We start from the raw sequence: 22,361 nt of genomic DNA, 5'->3' as shown, positions 1-22,361 counted from the left end.
ACAAGTATTTAATAGATATGTATATAAAATAATAAATTTATAGGATATAGGATATAATAAAGAAAAACAAGTATTTAATAGATATGTATATAAAAATGAAGGTGAATGTTTGTGATTCTTCCTTTTGTAGTTCTGTAATTAAAAAACTGGATAATTTTATTATGGCCAAAAGTTGTTTTTTTTGGAGGGAAAAAACGTGGTTGGTTTGGTTGTTTGTGAGGAGAGGCGTCACCTACTACCATGCTATGTTGTGGTCAACTTTGGGACTTCAAACTCATTAACCAACCACCCTATCAACGATTTTAATTAGCCTTCTCAAAGGAAAACTAAGTCATAAAAAATTGTCATAAAAGGCTTATTTGATAATTGCATATTATTATTTTATGATTATTTTTATTTGAATGTATAGTATTTTATAATAACAATATAATTTACATCTAATAAATAATTCTACGTCAGTTGTGTAATTTAAAAAAAAAATTAATATATATTAAGATAATCAATTTGATTAATCACTGAGCAATGGCTTATTTATAAACTTAGCAGTTAACTCACTCTATTGGTAGGTATAATAAACGCTGCACGTGGTCAAGCAAAGTTGGTGCCTCATCCCAATTTTAATTTTTCTCTCAGAAACATCACCATTGATCACTTCGAATCACCTGAAAAAAAAGAAAAGCTTTCTGAGGGAGATGGTGTGAAGGTGGTCCAAGCTTAATAATACAGAGTTTGAATTGTTAGGTGGTTGAAGATACGCATGATCCACTTGGATCACCTCAACCTCAAGAACTCAACAATCCCTCTGCAAGTTTTCATTAAAGTTCCAGTTTTGAAAGAGAGATGGTGAAGAGTGTGAGGGAATTGGAAGTGGGAGACTTCCTGAATGCAGGGTTGACAGTAGCAGAAGCCAATCAACTGTACCGTCTTTTGAGGGATATTCTGTCTCAGTGTCTCTCCGACACCGACAACGACAACCAACCCTCACTCATATGGCGCCACCTTGTCACTCGAAAACTGCTGAAACCATCCTTTCCACACTCATTGCATCATCTTCTCTATCACTCTGTTTATCACTCTGCCTTCCACACTCAACATGCTTCCCTCCCTCTCTATTGGTTTCCTTCCCTGTAAGTCTTTCTCTTCTTACCTATCACACTTATTATCACACTACAATCTCCACTCACTTCTCTTCTTCTTTTCAGGGACAACTCCAAACGCACCAACCTTGGCCGTTTCATGGAAACTCACGCCCCTCAACTCTTAGGACCTTCCTACAAAGACCCTATTTCCAGTTATCGCCTCTTTCACAACTTTTCTGTTCAACACCCTCAGGCAAGCAACCCAACTTCTCTTTTTCTATTCAGACATCACATCTCTTCTTTTCTTTCTTTGTTAATTCTCATTGTCAATGCAGCTCTACTGGTCCCTTCTTCTCAAGGAACTTTCTGTCTCCTTTGTTGAACCTCCCAAGTGTATTTTAGATACTTCTGACCCTTCTAGACACGGAGGCACCTGGCTTCCCGGTTCTGTCCTCAACATTGCTGATTGCTGCCTGCAACCCAGTTCTCATCCCTACAAACCAGATGACAGTTTAGCCATCGTTTGGAAAGATGAAGCTTTTCATGATTCCGAGGTTAACCGTATCACGCTTAAACAACTCCGAGAACAAGTAATGTAAGCCTTTTCAGCTCACACTCTTGCTTTTGGACTAAAGTTGTGTTGTTCATCATCATACCTGTGCTACTTTGGTTGATTCAATAATTTTATGTGGTTTTCATTCTCATCGCTGCTTTGATTTCTCTTGTATATTCGGGATTAATTTGTGTATCATTATGCTTTATTTTATTTTTCTCCCGTTCTTTTTTTTCCAGTATCTCACTTTTAAGATTTTGATATTTCTCACTTCTGTTATATTCTTTAAGTAATTTTCATAGTTTTTTGCTGCGTTTTTTCCAGGCTGGTAGCGAATGCAATAGATGCCTCATTCTCGAAAGGAGATGCAATCGCCATTGACATGCAAATGACAGTCAATGCAGTGATTATATATCTGGCCATTGTTTTAGCAGGATGTATTGTAGTATCAATAGCTGATAGTTTTGCACCAAAAGAAATTGCAACTCGCCTGCGTGTTTCTAAAGCTAAGGGTATTTTCACTCAGGTGATGTTTTAAATTTTGTATTGTGTATTACTTATTGTTCATCAAAGTGGTCTATTTTATCGATATTGTCTTTGTTCTTTCCTAGTCACCAATATCTACGTGTTATACGGTTCAGTGTGTGTGAAGAAATGCTAAAATTACCAAATTGTTCGTATGGCCTAAAAAAGTTTAATTTCATTAAAAGTTTCTTATTTATGAGATTCAACAAACGGTCGATGTTCACAGATACCCAATTCAAGGAGAACTTGTTAAAATAATGATTTCTTGGACCTTACGAACTGGATCTTGTTAAGGCTTGTTAGTCTTCATGAATGGTGCATTGCAATAAATTAAGACTTCACAAACCCGAGAAAGGTCAGGGTTTTAATAAATACTAATTAGGTATAACAGTAGCTGCATTGAAAGCTGTATGTAGTGTGTTGAAAGGTGGCATGCAAGGAGTTGACAGAACCTAACAACCATATTGGTAGCAGTTTCAGTGATCAAAGAGTGCTTACTAAAATAGATTTCATGCAGCTGAGAGTTTTAATAAAGTTAAGCGAAATTCAATTAGGAGGACACTAAGTGAATGAAATCTTAACATGTATAGCCATAAGATAAATCTGGACAGATAATGAACATAAAGAAAATTGAATATTTGAGTTCTAGATGATGGTTACCCCAGGCTTCTTGACTTTTGTGTTCAGCCTAAAAGTAGCAATTATCTAAATCTTAAACTCATAATTACATGGATGAACTTGTCATATATTGTTAGTTACATTTTGTTATATTCCCAACTATCTGTTAGAAATTAATTTTTCTGGGCTTGCACCTGACAAATTAAACTGTTGGGAGACTGTTCATGCAATGATATCAGATTCTATTAAGTAGTCGAGGGTTCTGTCCTCACTGACAAATTCCCTTAATTAAATTATAATTTCACCAAAATATCAGAATGCACTAGTACTTTGTTTGTGCTTGAATCCCAAATGGTTCTCACCAGAGGACATTTTAGACGTAAATACTATTATTGGGCTAGTGCTTTATAGCTTAAGCTTTAAGACATTTGGTTCTTGAAACTATCGTTTATGATCCTGGCTTCCTAGTTCCGTATGTTCTAGACATTTCATCAAATAGAATTGTAGAAAAAAGTTGTAATTAGTGCTCCCGAATCTTCAAACTACTTTTGTTTATACCAGGAGTTATAAAGATCAAAACGCGCGCGCGCGCACACACACACATATATATATATATATATATATATATATATATATATAAGTGGAGGAACAATCCTCAACTCATGACACACATACACACACAAATATATAAAAGTTGAGGAAATAAATTGTAGATGCTTCTTTGGAATCTTCTTTAGATATAAAAACATATAGCTTAAGCTTTAAGGAGAGCTGGTCTTTGACATGGTACAAAACTATCCTGATCCAGTGGTAAAGAGTTTGATCCTAGCTGTCCTGACATTTAGGATCATTGATATAAGCACTTACATGATGAAATTTCAAAGATAAATTCGAACTGTTGTAATTTACTCAGCTTGAATTTGTTTCAGGATTTCATATCAAGAGGTGGCAGGAAGTTCCCTTTGTACAGGTAATTATTTTACATCATACTTCTTGCATTATCCAGATGATATTATCTTGTTTATCTGTTCAGAAATCCTTTACTCTTAGCACAATTACCAGCTCAATATTTGTTATAGTATTGTTATATATCAATCATTTGATAAATGTTTCAATGGCATGTTCCTTTTTGTTACTTGGGTTCGAGTTCGATGCAATGGTCGACATGCTGGTGAAGGCTCAATCTGTTTCGGAACAGAAAAGTCATTGTATTAGAATATAGGAGTCAAGCTTAATGCAAATAGTGTTAAATCACCAAACACAGTGTATTTTGGAAACTGTTTTTATAGAACCCTTATTTTTTTTTCTCATAAATGCCTGAATGGAACTTTTATATGCGGGATTCTAGTTAATAGATATTTAATGGAATCATAAAAGAAGAATACTGTGGCTAAATTTTATTTTCCACTTATGAAATGCAATTGCTATCTCACATTCAAGTAATCTTTTCTGAATACTACCTTTTCTGATTCTAAGGATTCTACTAAGCACCATTGTCAGAATGGGATCAGACCAAAGTAACTGTTCTAACTAATAAACAATTCCTTTCGTCAACTCTTAAAACTGATCTTGTAGAGAGCTGGTGTAAAGTCAGTTAATCTGGTTCAAATCCTGGTAGTTGATATATATTGTATTGTATATGTTATGACATATTTGATTTGGTTTCTTGTTTAATTTTGAATATTATCAGTTATGAGTAATGTAATTTGCATTTTCTTTAAAATTATGATTACATTTTTTTTAATATTAATTAATATTTTATGTTAAAATTGAAATAATATACCAGTTCAACTTACATAGACTGTGTAGGACCTTGAACAAATGTCTTAGTTAGTTCCAGTATTGGTCAAGTACCGAAAACCTTATCAGGTGCATAGTTTGTTCTTTTCTATGCTAGATGGATGCTTAGTATGCATCTGTCTCTTTCATAAAGCATAATTATGGTACTTCTTCAATGCTCCTTCAATATGATTCTTCCACTTGGAATGTCGCATTCCTTGCTCGTTTATATTTTCTTGGCGTTTTGATATGCTTAGACTTTTCTCGAGATTTTGGTCAGTAAAAGGCACAACCGACTTCCATTGACCAAGTTCCGTATTCTAGATGCATTTCCTAACTACTGCTTAATGCTTACTTTAGTGCCACTCAGAATAATTTTACGAAGCAAAACTTGGAATATTTCAAGCTTTCTTGTAGTTTAAGCTAGATAAATTTAAGGTTGTTCCTTTTACATTTAAAACACCAGCTCATTCTGCTTATTTCTCCTTGCAGTCGAGTCATTGAGGCAGCTGCGTGTAAAGTTATCGTGCTTCCTGTGATAGGTGACGATCTAGGTGTGCAATTAAGAGAATGCGATGTATCATGGAAGGATTTTCTTTCTTCTAGCAGACAGCACCCGGGGTAATGCATACATTAAAATGTTTCTATTATGTGATCTGAAAAAGTCATTAGTAAAGGTCCCATAAACAGAAAACATGGGTGAGAGAATTTGGAATGTTTCTCGTGTTTAGTCTCACCTTAACATTTAAACCGTGGCAGGTCACATCACTACTCTCCATTCAATCAATCAATTGATGCTGTCACTAACATACTTTTTTCATCTGGAACCACAGGTAAAGATTCTTCCTTGAACAGTGAAAACCATCTATAAGAAACTCCCATTATAATGATTTTCTAGTTACATTTACACTTTTTAGGGGAGCCAAAAGCAATTCCTTGGACTCAACTTTCACCCATAAGAAGTGCTGCAGATGGATGGGCTTTTATTGATATTCAACCTGGAGATGTCTATTGCTGGCCTACAAATTTGGGATGGGTGATGGGCCCAACTCTTATATATTCATGTTTTCTATCAGGTGCAACTCTTGCTCTGTACCATGGATCTCCTCTAGACCATGGTTTTGGAAAGTTCGTTCAGGTATTTGTCCAACTCTAATATTTCAGTCCCTATATATTTGATTAACATAACATGCCTTATTCTACTAAGCAGTCAATATTTGCGATTAACATAACATGTCTTATTCTACAAAGCTTTCGTTATTTGTGATCAACATAACTTGTTTTAATCACATATGACTTGGGGACAGCATGCTAAATAAAATAAATGCTGACTAGTAGCAGGACTGAAATGGAACTATCTAGGGCAGTTGTTTTTTCTTCCAAATTATGGATGCCATGAAGTAATATGATGCAGTGCGATGTAGAGGGAAATGGTTTCAAGTTAGTGTCCTCTACAGTGGCATAACTCGTGAACATTCCTATCCTTTGTATAAACAATTTGCATCTGTTTGCCACACTGATGTCGAAACAAGGTAAAATAAGTTTGCTGCTTAGAAATTTTCTCATAAACTAGAATTACTGAAGATGAAGTTTGTGATGACAAAAAAGTATTGTGTAGTGAGCTATGTCCATAAAAGTATATATGTTAACTTATGAAATTCTGTTATGGAAAAAGAAAAGAGAAAAATGAGTTGTCCTTATGCACAGTTATTTGGCTGAGCCTCAACGACTAGGTGCTTATAGTGGAACATGAACCCCTGTACTCTAGGCCTGAATGTACAGGAAAGAGAAAAATAACCTTGTAGAAGGCAAGGTTCTCATTGCTAGAACCTGACTTAGCCACAAAGAGGTTTATTATGGATGGGGTGAATCAAACATAGATGCAGCAATAGAACATAAGTGTCATACTAACTGTTGTAGATGATGTTTTTAATCTGCATGAATAGAATTTGATACGTCGCTCAAAGATCATCATTCAACTGCAATTGTTCAGGATGCAGGTGTTACTATTTTGGGAACGGTTCCAAGCTTGGTAAAGACATGGAAAAATACACAATGCATGGAAGGCTTGGATTGGACAAAGATAAAGTAGGTTCTTGTTAGTTTGAATAATCGAGTAACTAATGAAAAACTGAACTAATCTGAGGTTATATGCAGAACATTTTGTTCAACTGGAGAAACTTCAAATGTTGATGATGACCTCTGGCTTTCTTCGAGGTCTTATTACAAACCAATCATTGAATGTTGTGGAGGCACTGAGCTTGCATCTTCTTACATCATGGGAAGTACACTGCAGCCCCAAGCTTTTGGAACATTTAGTACAGCATCAATGACAACTGGTTTGGTTATCCTTGACGAAAATGGAGTTCCTTATGTAAGAATATTTTCTTGGTAGTTTATTATTTGATCATATGGTATTAACTATTTAGTATTTTGCCACCGACTTCAAACTGGTTTTCATCGTATCAATACTTACCTATAATTTTGTTGTTGCAATGGATAATGGATGTCAAGTGATTGTTAGCTGTTCCATAATCCATACTTTTGAACCAATAACGGTAAATGGAAAACTGATCTCAAAAACTTGAGACTGTATGTGTGTTTGTGTGTGATGTTACACTTTTCAATTCTCTGAAGTCTTTAAGAATTTTTACTCTTACCAAGTGGATTCCATTTCGTTTTGGTATAGAGAAATTATTTTTAGGCTTTCTAATTTGTTGGACCTCTTTGACCAATATGACAGCCAGATGACGTTGCCTGTGTTGGTGAAGTGGGCTTGTTTCCGATATATATGGGAGCTACTGATAGATTGCTTAATGCTGATAATGATGAGGTTTACTTCAAGGGAATGCCAATGTACAAAGGAAAGGTATATACTTCAATTATCCCATTCCCAATGTTACGTTATTTTCAAATTCAGTTATAGCTATCTTGCAATAGTAGTTCAGATCTGAAGGTATTTTGTGGCTTTTCTTGCATCCTAATAGTTTTTTAAAGGTCCAGAATGAATTGGTTCAATACATCTTAATGCTTGTTTGATGTCCTACTGCACAAGTACTCACTGACCTAATTGCACACATAAAATCCAAAAAGAAAGAAACTAGAGGATAAGATTACTCTTTAACTCTCGACTTACGATGTTTATCAAACACTGTTATGCTACGGAAGTGAGCAATATCTTCATAAAGGTTTTCAGTTAGTCAAATTGTAAATTACATGGTACCTTAATAGACTATGTTGTGAGTTGTAATGTTAACTACTCACGTTCTGTTGTTATTCCAATAAACTTCTTCAAGTGGTTATTATACATAATTTGTAATGTCTAAAACGATATAAGCAGGTTCTCAGGAGACATGGAGATATAGTCAAAAGAACTGCTGAAGGCTATTTAGTAGTACAAGGGAGGGCTGATGACACAATGAATCTTGGTGGAATAAAGGTACCTTAATCACCGCTATATTTATGTTTTTATCTCTTCCAAGTTCTACACTTATTGGATATACACGGAGTAACAATCATATATTTTTCCATGTCAATGTTCAGCATAAATTAATAAGGATTGAAGCTAATTGCTACGTGGATTCCTCAGAAAATCATAATTCCTACCTTGACACCTTTGGTCTGACTGTTATTCTTACCTGAAATTTTCTGTTCTGATATGCAGACAAGTTCTGTGGAAATTGAGCGTGTCTGTGATGGGGCTGATGAATGCATTTTGGAGACAGCTGCAATCAGTGTTGCACCTGCACATGGAGGTCCAGAGCAACTGATTATATTTGTAGTTTTAAAGAAAGGATACAATTCAGACGCAGAAACTCTAAAAAGGAAATTCGCTAAAGCCATTCAAAGCAACCTTAATCCCTTGTTTAAGGTATCACCTTTGGTTCAAGAAATTTCAAGTTTGGAGGGAAATTGAAATTTTACCGGAATTTGAACCTGACTTGTGATGATTAAGTTATTGATTTGATGTTCAGAAACTCATTTTGTTATTCTACAGGTGAGCCTTGTTAAAATTGTTCCGGACTTTCCTCGAACAGCTTCCAACAAATTGCTAAGGAGAGTTTTGAGAGATCAGGTTAAACGCGAGCTTTCAATTCAAAGCAGACTTTAGTGACATTATTAATATGCAAAAGAACAAGACATACATCAAGATTCAGTTCATTCTCTTCACCTACCGTCCTTCCTCTGCCACAATTCCTTGTAATATTCATTTTCTTCTTGCCGCAATAAAAACATTGATAAATATTTTATTCCCAAGTCAAAATCATTTTACAAATTCTTGAAACTTCGTATTCAAAGACTTTTAGCATATTTGGTTATCATTCAAAGAATGATCATCAAAGCTATATATTTCATAAATGAATTTAATTGGTTTTCCTGCGATACAATTAACGATGAACACGTACAGTATCAGTGAAATTACATTATAATCTTTAATTATTTCTTTTTTCATCATAAACAACTTAATTTTTTTATTTTACCCTCAACACTTCATTGTTATAAATATTCTATAAATGATTTTTAAAGTCTTCCTTTATCCATAAAAACACTTTCCGCCAAGTTATATTCAAATATAAAGATTCATCTCATGAAATTATGATAACCAATCACGTTATTCCCCTTTTTGCTAAACGTCCTTTTGCAGTAAAACCAATCTGGAACACGTTATTAAGAGTACTCTATAAAGAAAATCAGCATAATAGAAGTGGTCTGTCTTGAATCTTAATCATTCATTCTTCTTTGATAGTCTTAATTAGTTTTCATTCCAACGTGGATTAATAAAGCGAATGAACGGTATTGAAATTTATTAATGAGAACCTCTGATGTTAACACTAAACAAAACGAGAATCCAAATCCACCAGATCCATTGGGTCTGGCAAAACCACTTATAAGCAAAAAAAATAGAAGTAATGGCTTCAATGAGACTCGTAATTCTCATCATCCCAATCCCAGAGAAAAATAGGGAGGAAAAAAGTTGAGCTTAAATATATTCTTACAAAGCAGGTACCAAATTTAAGTAAACGTTATTATCCCTAGATCTCTAACAAAAACAAAAATGCAAAAAGCCCAAAAGAAATACGTCGATAGTACTGCATTTGCTCGAATACAAAACTGATGGCTCTGGATTATACCGCTTTCGTTCAGCAGTAAGATACCAACCGAAAGTCCCTTGTAACTTGAACTTAAATGGCAGAAAATTGTGATGAAGAAGAAATAATTAGTAGTCATTAACACAAATGAATATTCAACACCAATTGCAGCCATTTTCAAACAAATAGCAATCGAAACAAACTGCAAAGGACACGCATGCAAGTCGGAAGTATTAGAATTTCTTTGCCCCTCCTGCCAACACCAAATTGTAACTGCTGCCAGCAAAAAGCACAAAATTTGCTCCAAGCAGTGACGAAGCAGAACATAAGTCACTTTGGTATGAGTTTCCCAGCCTGGATTCTCACATCTCAGTTTCATTTCTTAGCTAAGACCTCTCCCTTGCACTCACTACCAGCAGTGACCACATAACCTGCTCCAACCTGCCAAGACCAGCAATGTCGCATTCCGATTCAAATTGCAATCATGAAAAAATGGTCAGAAAAAAAGGCGAAACAAATTACTTGACAATCTTTTACTACTGCACGTTCTTGGAGCTGTACATTGCTACAGATAACAGAACCTTGGATTGAACAACAGTCTCCAATAGAAACATGATTCATAACTACTGAATTAACAACCTGCATTCATAAAACAAGTCACAAGAAAACTTGGCATTAACATTATTGAATACAACTCATTAGTAATATGCCAGATAGTGTTGCTGATCACTCATTGTGGGTTGGAGTTCCTATGCCACAGATAAATCAGAAGACCAAAAAGTAACTTTCTGTTAACTTGTAAGAATAATATATCATCCCACCTTAACATTGGCACCTATTCGACAATGACGGCCAATGACAGACCGTTTCACACTGCATTTGTCACCCATCTGTGAACCTTCCCCCAGCATACAATGTGGTCCAACCTACACAAATCATAACTATTTATATGAACCTAAAAATGGAAAGAACAAAAAATAATGCTCCAGAAACTGTATATCAGACCACTAAAGTAACTTACAGTTGTTTTTGCCCCAAGCTCTGCAGAAGGATGGATAATGTTGTTTTGGGCAGAGAAAGAATACCCTGATAAATGGCTAGCCTCTCCTATTACCTGTCACAGTAAAAAATGAATAATGCCAAAGCAACCAGAGAATTTAAGACAATCACAAGTTCCTGATAAAGGCCATAACAACAACATACTCACATCTCGGTTTATGTCATTGTATGCTTGTATAGAATTTAAGCGAGCACAGTACTTGCTGCTTCCAGCAATATACACACAGCATTTGTGGGTTTTTCGATCAGAAGTAGAACTATAAGAACCCAGTACATGCCGTAGATGAAAGGTTGGTTCAGATGCATTAGTAAGTATTTGAGATAGCATTTGTTGATTGCTCTGAGATATAACCTTTTCAGTTCCATTTTCTTCAACTTGTGGCATACCGTTAAATAATACTTCTGATTTCTAACTCTCATTAAGAAAATTTGAACAAGGTTAGAATCCTTATAAGTTCAACAATACCTAATCTATCTCGTGAAAAACCATTAACTAACCAGTTGGCTCCGGACTAGATATGGCAATACATCATGCTTTAAGCTATGAAATGCACTTTTCTGATCTAGAACTTCTTGTAGAACTGATCTGCAACAAAAGTTTGTTTCAGGATTCAAAAATGAGTGATTCAAGACAAAACAACAAGGAAGGAATTTAAAAAGGAAATAAATATACCTTTTGAACGCATACAAGTGGGCATCCATCAGATCAGCTCTTATTTCTATCTACATGAATCACAAATAATAATAAAGAGAAATAAGAAATAGCAAAAGTCTTCCTTTTAATTTTCAATTAACCAGATGACGAATTCATATTTTCACAGAAGATGCTACTTCTGTAAGATTGACAGATTGCACAGTTTTCTAACTCTGAAAGCATGATAACCAATTTCCATTTCCACATAAATCACAAACAGAAAACAACTCCAAGAATAAAGTTGGTCAATGTGCTGAACAAGAGATGCAATAACAGTATATAGCAAATGAAAGTAGAAAGTTTTGCTACAGAATAGATAGTTAAATCTCACAGCATAAGAATGATAAACATGTAATATTGAAGAAATTATAGGCAGGTGGAACCAACTAAGAAGGTCCAGATACGAGAAAGAAAAGTACCTGGCCAACTGCAGGGAGGATGCTCTTCTGGATTCGAAGATCCTTCTCAACTTCTGCTCCTGAAAAATGTTGCAAGATTCCACATGAACATAGATACAACAATACCATGGCATATATAAACAAAAGTTAGATAACTAACCAGTTGCTATGTGAACTAAAAACTGCTTTGTGGGATCCAGCCCTATCAAATCATAGCGGCCAGGTTTCTTGGTTTTGTCTTTCCCACCAGAAGATACTGACTCTGAAGGTCCACTCACAGGAGCAGAGCAGAGCATAGCAGTAACAACTGCATCATGTCGTCTATGAGTAGCTGCAACAGCCCCAAGTGGCACATCCGTAACAAGATCACCACTGACAACCTACAAAAAATCAACACAGCCATGAAGAACATCATCATTTAGATCACAGAGTTCACAGGCAAGGGAGGGAGGGATATTCCACCAAAATGTCTTTAGCAGTTAGGTGATGAGAAATAGCCCGAATTGCACCTGCTGTACCCACATCCTCAGGAACTGCAGCAACCTGGACAATTGTTAAACAAAAAAATCATCACACATGTCTATGCATTTATCAATCTTTTAAGGAAAAACTACATAAGACCATTTAGATCATTTTCTTAACAAGCAATCACAAAAGAAAAAACTAAAAAACCAAAATGAATCAAACTTCTTCCACAAGTTAAAATCAACTTGTGCACCTCAGCTTTTGAAGAAGTTAGATGAGAGAGCTTCAATAAAAATTAAAGTGCATAAGTTAATTTGAACTTATTAAAGAAGTGTAAGACCCTGTTTAAATAAGCTTCTCAATAAGCACTAATAAGAGAATACAATAAGAAGGTAAAACAAATTAAGGCAGCATCTCCCAAGAATCAAAATTGACTTATACTTAAGCTAATTTATCAAAAACTCTTCCATTTCACTTCTTCAAAGCTGACGATTTTAACTTGCACGAAAAATCAATTCGTTATATCTTTTGTTTTCTTCTAACGTAGGTGATTAATGAGAAGTTTCCCAAAAAAAGAGTCTACCCATTTTACTATCTCAATTTTTCCCTCTATAACTATTTAAAAGTTCATCCAAACAAAACGTAAGACCTAGGTAGCCTTATGCTTATGCTTACGGTCACTATCAAGATACATAGCGACAATGAATCATGTTTGGTAAATGAAAGGTAATACCAAAAAATCGATTACCTCAACATGGAGGCGATCAGCATAAGCCCCTGAAATCCAAGCCCCGACACGTAGAGCCGCTTCTTCGCCTTCAACCACCTACAGTCAAATTTCCTCACCAATTTCACAATTTACCCTTTCCAATAACACCTAAGATTGCGAAAACTGAAATTACCACAATGAGATCCTTGAGGTTGCTAAGCTCCAAGTACTCGAGAACGTAAGAGATAACGGGGCGATTCGCCACCGGAAGCAACGCGTTCGGAAGCTCCTGCAGTCAGAAATAAGCGCTTTTATATAACATAATAGCGTCGAAAATTGTTTGGTTAGAAGCATTTACGCTGGGAAACCTGGGAAACGAGGGGGAGGAGCTTCTTGGAGACGCCACCGCCGAGAACCACCACTTGAAAATCCATGGCCACAACAAAACGCAAAGCCAAACAGGGTTTTGGGGTTTTCGGAGGGCTCTGTTTCAATTTCCCTAATCAAATTTCGGATTCTACAAACGCTCACTCATTCATTCATTCGCAAAACCCAAACCCAAATCCAAACATGCCTTTAATTCACCTTCTGTTAATGTCAAATGCACCTTCCTTAATTGGTGCACCAAAATTGTTCCCTGCACATAACTTTTTTATTTTATTTTTATATTTTTCTTGAAAAAACATCCTGGTTTAGTTTTGGTTTAACTACATAATATATTCAGATTTTTCTTTTTTTCTATACTAAAAAAGTGTCACTCTTCCATAAAAAAAATATTTTGTATTTCAGTTTTATCATCACGTTGATTCTCATAATGTAAGATACAAAATCTATAATAAAAATATTGGATAATGATATATTTAGAAAATATTTTTTTTATAATATTTAAACATTATTTATGTATTATTATATGATTGGTTTATGATGTTTATGATTATTATTATTATTATTATTATTGATTGTAGAATAATTTTGAACCAATCACAAAATGATATATAAATGATGTTCAAATGTTGTCAAAAAAATATTATTTAAATATCATTGTCCAAAAATATTTTGTAGATCATATAATAAAATTAAAAAATTCCAAAGACCAGATTCAAAATAAATACAAAATCAAGGTCGTTAATAATGAAAAATTATTTGAACATGAAAAACATGTTTAGTTAATTAATTTTTATGTAATGTTTACATTTATTCTTTTTGAGCTTTTATTAAATTCATTTTTCATCACTTAAAAGGTATGGTGGGTATAAGTTTTAAGTTAGTGTGAAAGTTAATAAATTATTTATGATTTAGATAACATTGACAACTCAAATTATGGAGGGATAAATTATTTTTATTTTTTATTTATTTTGAAATGTAAGTATAATTATATATATAATTTTCTGACAATTAAATTTAATGAAACATTTGTCCTGAATATGATGATGTTCACACTAAAAAACATATTGCTTTTGTAAGTTATAATTTTTAATATAATACGTGGAATTAGTATACAATTCACACGTTTTTTTAATAAATGTAAAAGTTAATTTAAAATAAAATTACTCTAAATTAGTATATAATGGAATACTTTTTAATAGTTCAAGTAAACATCTCCCTTTGCCATATAGAGGAATCGATACTTTTTCTACTTTTTAAAGAGAAGAAAAAATAAAACAAAAAATATATTTTTCTTGAATTATTTGGATAAAGAGAAGTAAAAGATAAGAAAAAATTTAATTATATGCAAAATAAATATTGTGAGGAGAACTTCCAGTAAAAATAATATGTACTGGTCACCCGGCACAGCTATGGGCCGACTAGAAGAAATACTGGACAACAGGTCGATCTGTGGTCGGCCGGCATCAAGAATAAAGGGAGACCAAAATGGCCGATCGACCACGTCCGAGAGATTCTGAGGTAAGTTAATTTCAATAGGAGTTTAACCGCTTTTGGGTCCTGATTAAAGTGTTATTGGGCTTTGATTAGAAAAGCCTTAACCTCGGGCCCAAAACTGACACTATATATAGAGGTCAACAGTAAGAGGTAGGTAACTTGAATTGAATTACATTTAGTACTAAGAGTCGAGTAACAGAACGGACTTAATTCTAACTTGAGCGTCGGAGTATCTTTGACAGGTAGCCGACCGACCGTTACTGGAGAAAAAACGCTAAAGACAGACAGAAGACATAGGTAACCGGACGGCTTACAAGATTGAGAAGTAAATATGTAGGTAAGTGTGACCGGATTCACTACCGAAACATAATATATAGAATTATTCACTAAAATTTACTAATTGGTAATCTATAATATGGTAAAAAATGTTATAACAATATGTTAGTTAATTTGATTATTATAATGATTGCTTACATAAATGGTAAAGTAAGAAATCACTGTCATAAAATTAGATTTGGCAGACATGATGACTGTAATTTTGCTTGTTATGTTGAAGTTGAGTGAGAAAATTTTCTGGTAACATGAAGGTTTAAATAGCTTTTAGGGTATGATAAGTTGAAACCTCGTTATCACCATTGGAAAAGGGGAAAAATTTTGAGAACGAAACACTCTTTTAACATACTCAACATCGTTGATTTAAGAATTTTCAGATAGAGAAACATAATTTGAAAAAAGTAGAAGGACTATCAAATAAAAACTAATATACATGTGATATTTGTATGGTAAAATTATTATATTACACATCACTCCCTCACTAAATTTCAACACAGCACCCTGATTGAACAAGCCCAGAAAAACCCTCAGCAACACTTATACTTTTCAATTTACGATTCTGCCCCTCCTCCATGTCCACCAAAAAGAACCCGTGAGCTGCCTCTTCGTATTCGGATCCACTCAACACAACATTCGACCCGATCGCAACCCCACAAACCCCAACCTTAAGACCCGGATCGAAACCTCTAAAGTTCACCAGTTTCCCATCTTTCCCAACCCCTACACAAGACCTAGGACACCGACCCTCTTCCCAAACCCCGTTAACCTCCCTCCATTGACCCGACCCGAGATCCAGCACCTCCACCGACCCGTCAAACATCCCCTGCCTCTCTGTACCATATCCACTCACAACCCAAAACTCGTCCCCCACCACAACTCCCTCGCATTCGTCCCTCTCACGGCCCATGGGGCCCACCCCGGCCCACTCATCGCGCCTCGGGTCATAAGTCCACGCCGACCTCAGCGCGTTCTTATTCTCGTCATGCCCTCCCGCCACATAAACCCGACCCCTCCCCGACCCGATCGCGAAAAACGACCGTTTCTCCGGCATGTCTTTCCCTCGCCGCCACTCGCTCGTTCGAAAGTCGTAAACAAACACCGCCGTCAAGGGCTCGTAACTCGCCGGGTCCCACCCTCCCATGAGCACGAGGCTCCCGTCGCAGCTGGCCAGCTGGCAGAACAGCGGCAACCCGAACGGGTATTCCGGAACCGGTTCGACCCGGTCCCACGCCATGCTCTGGGGATCGAACAAACTAATCCCGTAAGACGGTGGCAGTGAGCCAGTGAGTTTGTCGTGGCGCGGTTGGTCCTGACGCGCCTGAACGAGGCACGTGACTCTTCGTGTGCGGCCGGTTTTCTTGCGGTGTGCGTAGAATTGGTCGCTCTGGAGGAGGTGGTGCCATTGTCTGCAGACTCGGAGCGCGACTCGGTGGGCTGAGTGGGGCAAACGAGTGAGGCACTCGAGTCCAAGGTCTGTCGGTAACCCTGGTATCAAGTCGTTGAAGTGGATGAAGATGGAGAAATCCATATTGTAAGTGTTTTGTGAGCATGATGACCCGGCGGTTGTAGCATTTATAGAGATATAAGCCGTTAGATAAGTCATCATAATCCAGTACAGTACTTCCCTCCCAGATATTTTCTCATCTTAATATTTCACTACACTTCCTAAATATTTTCACTCTTCATGTTAAATTTCACATAAAATAAATAAATAAAACACTTTTCGAATTTACATAAAATTAGTATAAGAAAATTATATTTTTACTGTATCATCTCTTAAAAATATTACCAAATTTACACCTTATATCTCACTAGTTACGTGTTCTATAGAATATTCGTGGATGAAAAGAGAAAAAAAAAAAAAAGTGCAGTTAAAAAGCAACTTGACAATCCAGGAACAAATGTTTTGTTGTTTCCTCGTATTGACAATATAATAAGGAGCACATCCAACGCATTTGAATACCCATCTTTTCAAGATTAATATCCAAAACCTATGTTATTATGGTCCCTTTAATATTTTTTATACTTAGTTATAACTTAATGTTTATGTATTGCTGTTTTTTTATTGTACCGTTTTTTTATACAAAATACTCATTAAAAAAAATAACACCTAAATTTAATAAGATTATCTAAGTATATCATTAATAAGAAAACATAAACAAAAACAAGTATAAGATTTATTTACGCTCTTCCATAAGAAAATAAGAAAATTAAAGTTATTTTTTAAAAATATAATTAATTCATTAATAGAAAGATTTCAATTTCTTTATTTTCTATCATTTATTTATTCCTATCTATTGTAAGAGTAATAGTTATATCATGGTTAAACAATATTCTTTTCAAATATATAAATGGGTAAATTTTATATTTTTAAGGTTTGATATTTTATCAAATTTATAAATAAGAATCTCATTCAACTCTTAAACTAAGTATATTTCTTTATGTGAGTCAAAACTAACAATTAAGATAATCTCATTTCAACTTTGTTGTCAATACACTTTGTATGTCACTACATATATTAGTATTGTTACCTTATAAATCACTACATTTTCATTCCACATAATTCATACTAAATCACACCACAAAATACAAAAATTTAAAACTATATTTACGAGTTCATGAATGTATATTATCGCTCAACAAATACATGTCTTGGTCAATAAATCCCCACTAGAATGGGACTCACCCAACGATTACATTACTTACGCAACAACAATATGACACTAATGTTATTTGTCTTAACATAAAATGTTGTCGCTCAACAAAATGCAGATTTGCCCAACGAGTGTATTGAGACTAAATTCTTTAAAAATTCGCCCAACGAAAATTCTCTTATTGAGTCAAACACACACCTCACTCTTAAGTTTTTGATATTTTAATTTTCGTTCAGTCACTCTTTTACTCGTTCAACGAACATACCTCCCGACACCTCTTTTGCCAAGATCGGCCAACAAGGGATAGTCCACTTAAGGAGTAAAAGTGTTGGAGCTTTTTGGAATGTAGGTTTTTCATTCTTGTTCAACGAATATGCATAATTTTGTAGAACCAGATTTGATAGGTGTGCTCCTAACTAATCTATCTAGACATTCCCTTTATTTTTTAGTTAAAAACACATATACCAAATCTTAAGACAGATGGCTTTGAGAAATTATGATTTGTATTGATAAACTGATTGATGAATTTTATGCTTAGTGTGTTAACCTAAGATAACACTTTAGTAATCTAATTATTTGGAATTATTGATAAAATCTTGAGTTAGAAATAACTAGGGACGAATCAAATTTAAGTGTATTGAAGTGACATATTAGTATTATAGGTTATCAACAACAATTTAAGTATTAAATAATGTGGTAATATTTTTGAAAAATAGTTTTACAACTATAAGCACCCGTTTAAAGATAATCAAAGCTTATACCTTAACCACATGAGTACATGCTTTGGTTCTTTAAATAACCGAATTCTATAATGACACAGTGACATTTTTTAAAAATATTTGTACAATTACATGTTTCAATTCTTTAAAGAACCATAGTTATGAAAATATTTTAAAAAATTTCACTGTATTTTTAAAAGGCTTTACCTGGATGTCAAAGTATAAGTTTTGATTTTAAGTTAAATTGAAGCCTATACATATATGCATAGGATAAGTTTTTGAATTTTTATGACTAGTGAAAGGTCTTGTTGCAAGGCCGCTACATTCTTTTTCTTAGTTCGTTGCAATTTCACGTTTTCCTCCATTATAGCCTTCATTAGGTTCATTTTTTCCTTCTTGCTTCCCATTTATCTCGTCCTTTCGTTATTGTTTTTCTTTTCCTTCTCCTAATTTTTTTTCTTCTCACTTTGGTGTTGTCGCTGCATTTTGGTGGTCATTGTCATCTTTTTGCGTTGGAGCATCGCAACATTGTAGGTTCGTGTTGGTCTTGATCTGTTGCATTTAGGACGCCACAACATTGTTATTGTCTTAGTTGCTGGTTCGCTTTTGAGCTGTTGGGTCTTTGTCTCTCTCATTTTTTTTTTCTCACTCTCACTTGCGTTTGAATGAAGCCAATTGTTTTTTTTAATCTTTTTATGTTTTTGGTTGTCTTACCAACCAAAGTCCATTCCTGGAGTATAGGCTTCCATTAGGAACTAAAGCCTTAACCTTCCTTATTTTACTTTACCTAGATATGCTTAAGTTGTAGAATCGAAGTATAATAGCAAAAAGAAAACTGGTGTCAAAACCCTTGAGTGCACTAATGTTTTTCAACTTTGTATTATATAATTATAATTCCTGTAAGGTGGGGATGGGAGATGATAGGTGCAAGATTTCTAAGTTTACTTAAACACATGTCTCTTGGAAGTAGAGCAAATGTCATTAGCCATTTTAGGCATACTTTGTGTAAACACGTGTTCGATGATTTATATGTTGTTGTTGATAATTGATTTGAAGAAAAATAATTTGAATCTATCTTGTTTTAATTTGAGTATTAGAAATTGTTATAATTATATAGCTTATCTTTCTGTCTTTTGTATTATGGTTTGTTCACCTACAATGATCATGTGTTATATATAAACATATAATATTGCATACAAATTGTTAATGGTTGTCAAGAAAGAATAGTAATCACTTCGATATATCATTTTTGTATGACATAAATCTCCAAGTTAATTAAGTGTTATTTATTTTTCAAATGTTAAATTTTATTTTTTTATTCAGCATTTCTAAATATAATTTATATATTTGGTTTATAACTTTTTAACATTTACATTATCCTTCAATTAATAATGTAAATATACTAAATTGGAGAGCAACAAACTCAACTTACAATAAATAAATAAAAAATTGATAAAATTGTAAAAAAATTTATTTCATAATTATGTAAAATTGTAAAAGTTTAGTGTTTTGATAATTGATAAGAAGTATGGAACGAAAATAAATAAATAAATATATATATATAATAATAATAATAATAATAATAATAATTAATACCCAGTTTAAAAGAGCTAATTTTAGTTATACCTATATAATAATTAATACAAAAACTTTTTTCCTCTAAGCATTGCCGCAGTTTCAAACTTCGAAACTAATTCAATAAATGGGATTTAATGTACAGGACTGCATCGTTCCAACGGAACAATTTCGAATTAAAATATGTGATTTTAAAATTTCTCATCGTAATATTTTTTTAATAAGTTGATACTTTTCCCCAGAGCTATAGAAGTAACTAATATTAGGATCGTTTTTGTTTTCAACTACTTCAAAATATTAATTTACTCTTTATCGCAGCTGTATTAAATTTACATTAACACTAAGTTCAACCATTCGTGAATTTTGAGAATACAATATATATTTTACTTTATATAATATATATTTTAGATTTCAATTTAAAGTAGAAAACGAATTTAAACCACTTATAGATTTTATATTAACAAAAATTATTTTTTTTAATAAGATTTAAAAAGAAAAAATTAAAAACATAAGATGAAGGTAAATTAGTTTCCAAATCAAGTACACTTTGTTTCACGAAATCCTTTTTTATTTTTCAAAATATAAAAATGGAAATGTGTAAAAACCTAAAAAATAGAGTATTAGAGTTAGTATGTGAAAAACACTCTATCTCTCTGTTTTCTCTCATTTCTTTCTAAGTGTTCTTGATCTCAAGTCATCTATTAGACCATCTGGAAGTGTCTATACAATCACGGCGTCAAGGTCTACTTATCTACCCAATCAATTTGGTGTTTAAAGCAAGTAAGTTTTAATCCCTTTTCTGGTATTTTTCTTGACTCTTGATCATGCAAAGGAAATCTGTTTTGCATGTGTTAAGAGTTTCTTTTCTTTGATCCTTGGTTCAATTTAGGTTCTAAGGTTTGTCTCCAATCACCAATCGGTGATTTGTAGGTTTTTCTAGAGGTTCATTGCGGTAGGAGTAATTGTCGGGGTTTTCTAGAACGGTGGAAGTTTATAAAGGTAAGGGAAGCTAGATTATTCTTTAATTGATGCTTTTAGTATGAGTATGATGTGGTATATATGAGCATTAAACTAATTGGATGATATTTCTGTTTCGTGTTAGTTTAACCGGTTTAACTAGGTGTGATTTAGTAATTTGTGATGTAATGCTACTGTGAAATGTATGTAATGATGATTGGTCTGTTATTGAATGTATAATATGTTACAATTCTTTTTGGATTAGGTGTAGTAAGGTTTATTATATGATAGTTGAAGGTTTAAAAGTTTTCGAATGAAAAAGTTAGGTGTTAGGTGTTAGGTGTCGAAGTTGTGAGAGAGGAAGGGTAACTTGGTTTGTTGATTTTGTGGTACTTTATAGAATGTTTTGTTAGTTGTTCAAGTGATTAAAATGGAAGAAATATGTAATGAGAATGTATAGTGATGGATAGGCATAGTTTACCTTAGTTGAGAACTAGCTACTGGGAAATTGGACCAGTGAAAACTTGAGTTGGGGGTTTTGCACTCAAATGGTCAGTTTAGGGAGTCTTGGTAAGTCATATGTGACTTGTTGGAGTCCCTAAGTTGCTTGAAATTGTGCCATAAATGGTAGAATTCGATTTGAGTCTCTTAAGCGAGTTTTTGTAGATTTTGGGGTTGAATCTTGTAAGCAATCATTTAAGAATGTGATTAGGATGATTTAGATGCAATTGTTTAAGCATAACTTAGTATATAGCACGATCTAGGAGTGTTAAAAGTTAGGAAAAATGTATCCATTTGGTCAAGAGTGGTGCATGGTGTCAATTCTACAGTTTGGTCTTGCAGAATTATGCAGACTCGCTGAGCGAGTTTAGTCGCTCAACGAGAGGTTGAGGGAGTCTGGACCACTGTCTGTGTATTCGCCTAGCGAGTTGGGTCGCTCAACAGATGTTGGGTGTGACACCCGGGCATTGACGAGGGCGGAGAGTGATCGCCGGTGCAAGAAGCATGGTGCAGGGGGCACAGACAAGGAGCGACTCCTGGAACGCTTCGAGTGGAAGGGGCACATGGACGAATCGAACATACACCGGAATGAGAGAGATCTAGAGATTGTATAGGTATGNGACTATACAGTTGAAGGATAGCTTAAAGGAATTGATTTGGCTACTCATATCAACAAATGCATTTGCTTTTCGGTAGCCTAACTCATAAGAACTCCATGGTTAAGCGTGCTTAGCCTAGAGTAATTATGGGATGGGTTACCTTCCGGGAAGTT

At 34.3% G+C, this 22,361-nt stretch overlaps 3 protein-coding genes and 1 long non-coding RNA gene across 5 annotated transcripts; 1 reads left to right on the top strand and 3 right to left on the bottom strand.

Annotated features, from left to right (window-relative positions):
• Positions 1 to 566: 566 nt before the first annotated feature.
• LOC111242071 lies at positions 567 to 8,585 on the bottom strand. Its single transcript, XR_002668692.1, has 3 exons — positions 8,479 to 8,585; positions 8,193 to 8,297; positions 567 to 662 (listed from the first exon to the last, which is right to left on the bottom strand). It is a non-coding gene; the product is annotated as an uncharacterized LOC111242071 (long non-coding RNA).
• Positions 594 to 8,834, top strand: LOC106766840 (probable acyl-activating enzyme 18, peroxisomal). Of its 2 annotated transcripts, none has more exons than XM_022783614.1 (14): positions 594 to 1,127; positions 1,203 to 1,332; positions 1,415 to 1,674; positions 1,957 to 2,158; positions 3,705 to 3,745; positions 5,047 to 5,172; positions 5,311 to 5,387; positions 5,472 to 5,692; positions 6,548 to 6,642; positions 6,712 to 6,928; positions 7,298 to 7,423; positions 7,895 to 7,993; positions 8,219 to 8,425; positions 8,552 to 8,834. In XM_022783614.1, exons 1-14 carry the CDS (start codon positions 841 to 843, stop codon positions 8,663 to 8,665), a joined length of 2,202 nt encoding a protein of 733 aa, XP_022639335.1. In that variant the 5' UTR covers positions 594 to 840; the 3' UTR covers positions 8,666 to 8,834. The 2 variants fall into 2 exon arrangements, with proteins under 2 accessions (XP_022639335.1, XP_014507091.1); XM_014651605.2 differs by having other exon boundaries at positions 5,047 to 5,175; positions 5,314 to 5,387.
• A 680-nt stretch (positions 8,835 to 9,514) lies between these two features.
• On the bottom strand, positions 9,515 to 13,610 carry LOC106765680 (translation initiation factor eIF-2B subunit gamma). Its single transcript, XM_014650375.2, has 13 exons — positions 13,338 to 13,610; positions 13,163 to 13,258; positions 13,009 to 13,086; positions 12,258 to 12,338; positions 11,956 to 12,175; positions 11,817 to 11,875; positions 11,377 to 11,426; positions 11,202 to 11,289; positions 10,852 to 11,112; positions 10,666 to 10,758; positions 10,466 to 10,570; positions 10,167 to 10,283; positions 9,515 to 10,085 (listed from the first exon to the last, which is right to left on the bottom strand). The coding sequence occupies exons 1-13, from the start codon at positions 13,401 to 13,403 to the stop codon at positions 10,020 to 10,022; spliced, it is 1,380 nt and encodes a 459-aa protein (XP_014505861.1). The 5' UTR covers positions 13,404 to 13,610; the 3' UTR covers positions 9,515 to 10,019.
• A 1,981-nt stretch (positions 13,611 to 15,591) lies between these two features.
• On the bottom strand, positions 15,592 to 16,866 carry LOC106767243 (F-box/kelch-repeat protein At1g15670-like). Its single transcript, XM_014652091.2, has one exon. The coding sequence runs from the start codon at positions 16,787 to 16,789 to the stop codon at positions 15,665 to 15,667; it is 1,125 nt and encodes a 374-aa protein (XP_014507577.2). The 5' UTR covers positions 16,790 to 16,866; the 3' UTR covers positions 15,592 to 15,664.
• Positions 16,867 to 22,361: the final 5,495 nt, after the last annotated feature.

Source organism: Vigna radiata, chromosome 7 (assembly GCF_000741045.1).
Source record: "Vigna radiata var. radiata cultivar VC1973A chromosome 7, Vradiata_ver6, whole genome shotgun sequence".
In the NCBI taxonomy this organism is placed as follows: domain Eukaryota; kingdom Viridiplantae; phylum Streptophyta; class Magnoliopsida; order Fabales; family Fabaceae; genus Vigna; species Vigna radiata.
This window is presented reverse-complemented; position numbering and strand designations above follow the sequence as displayed.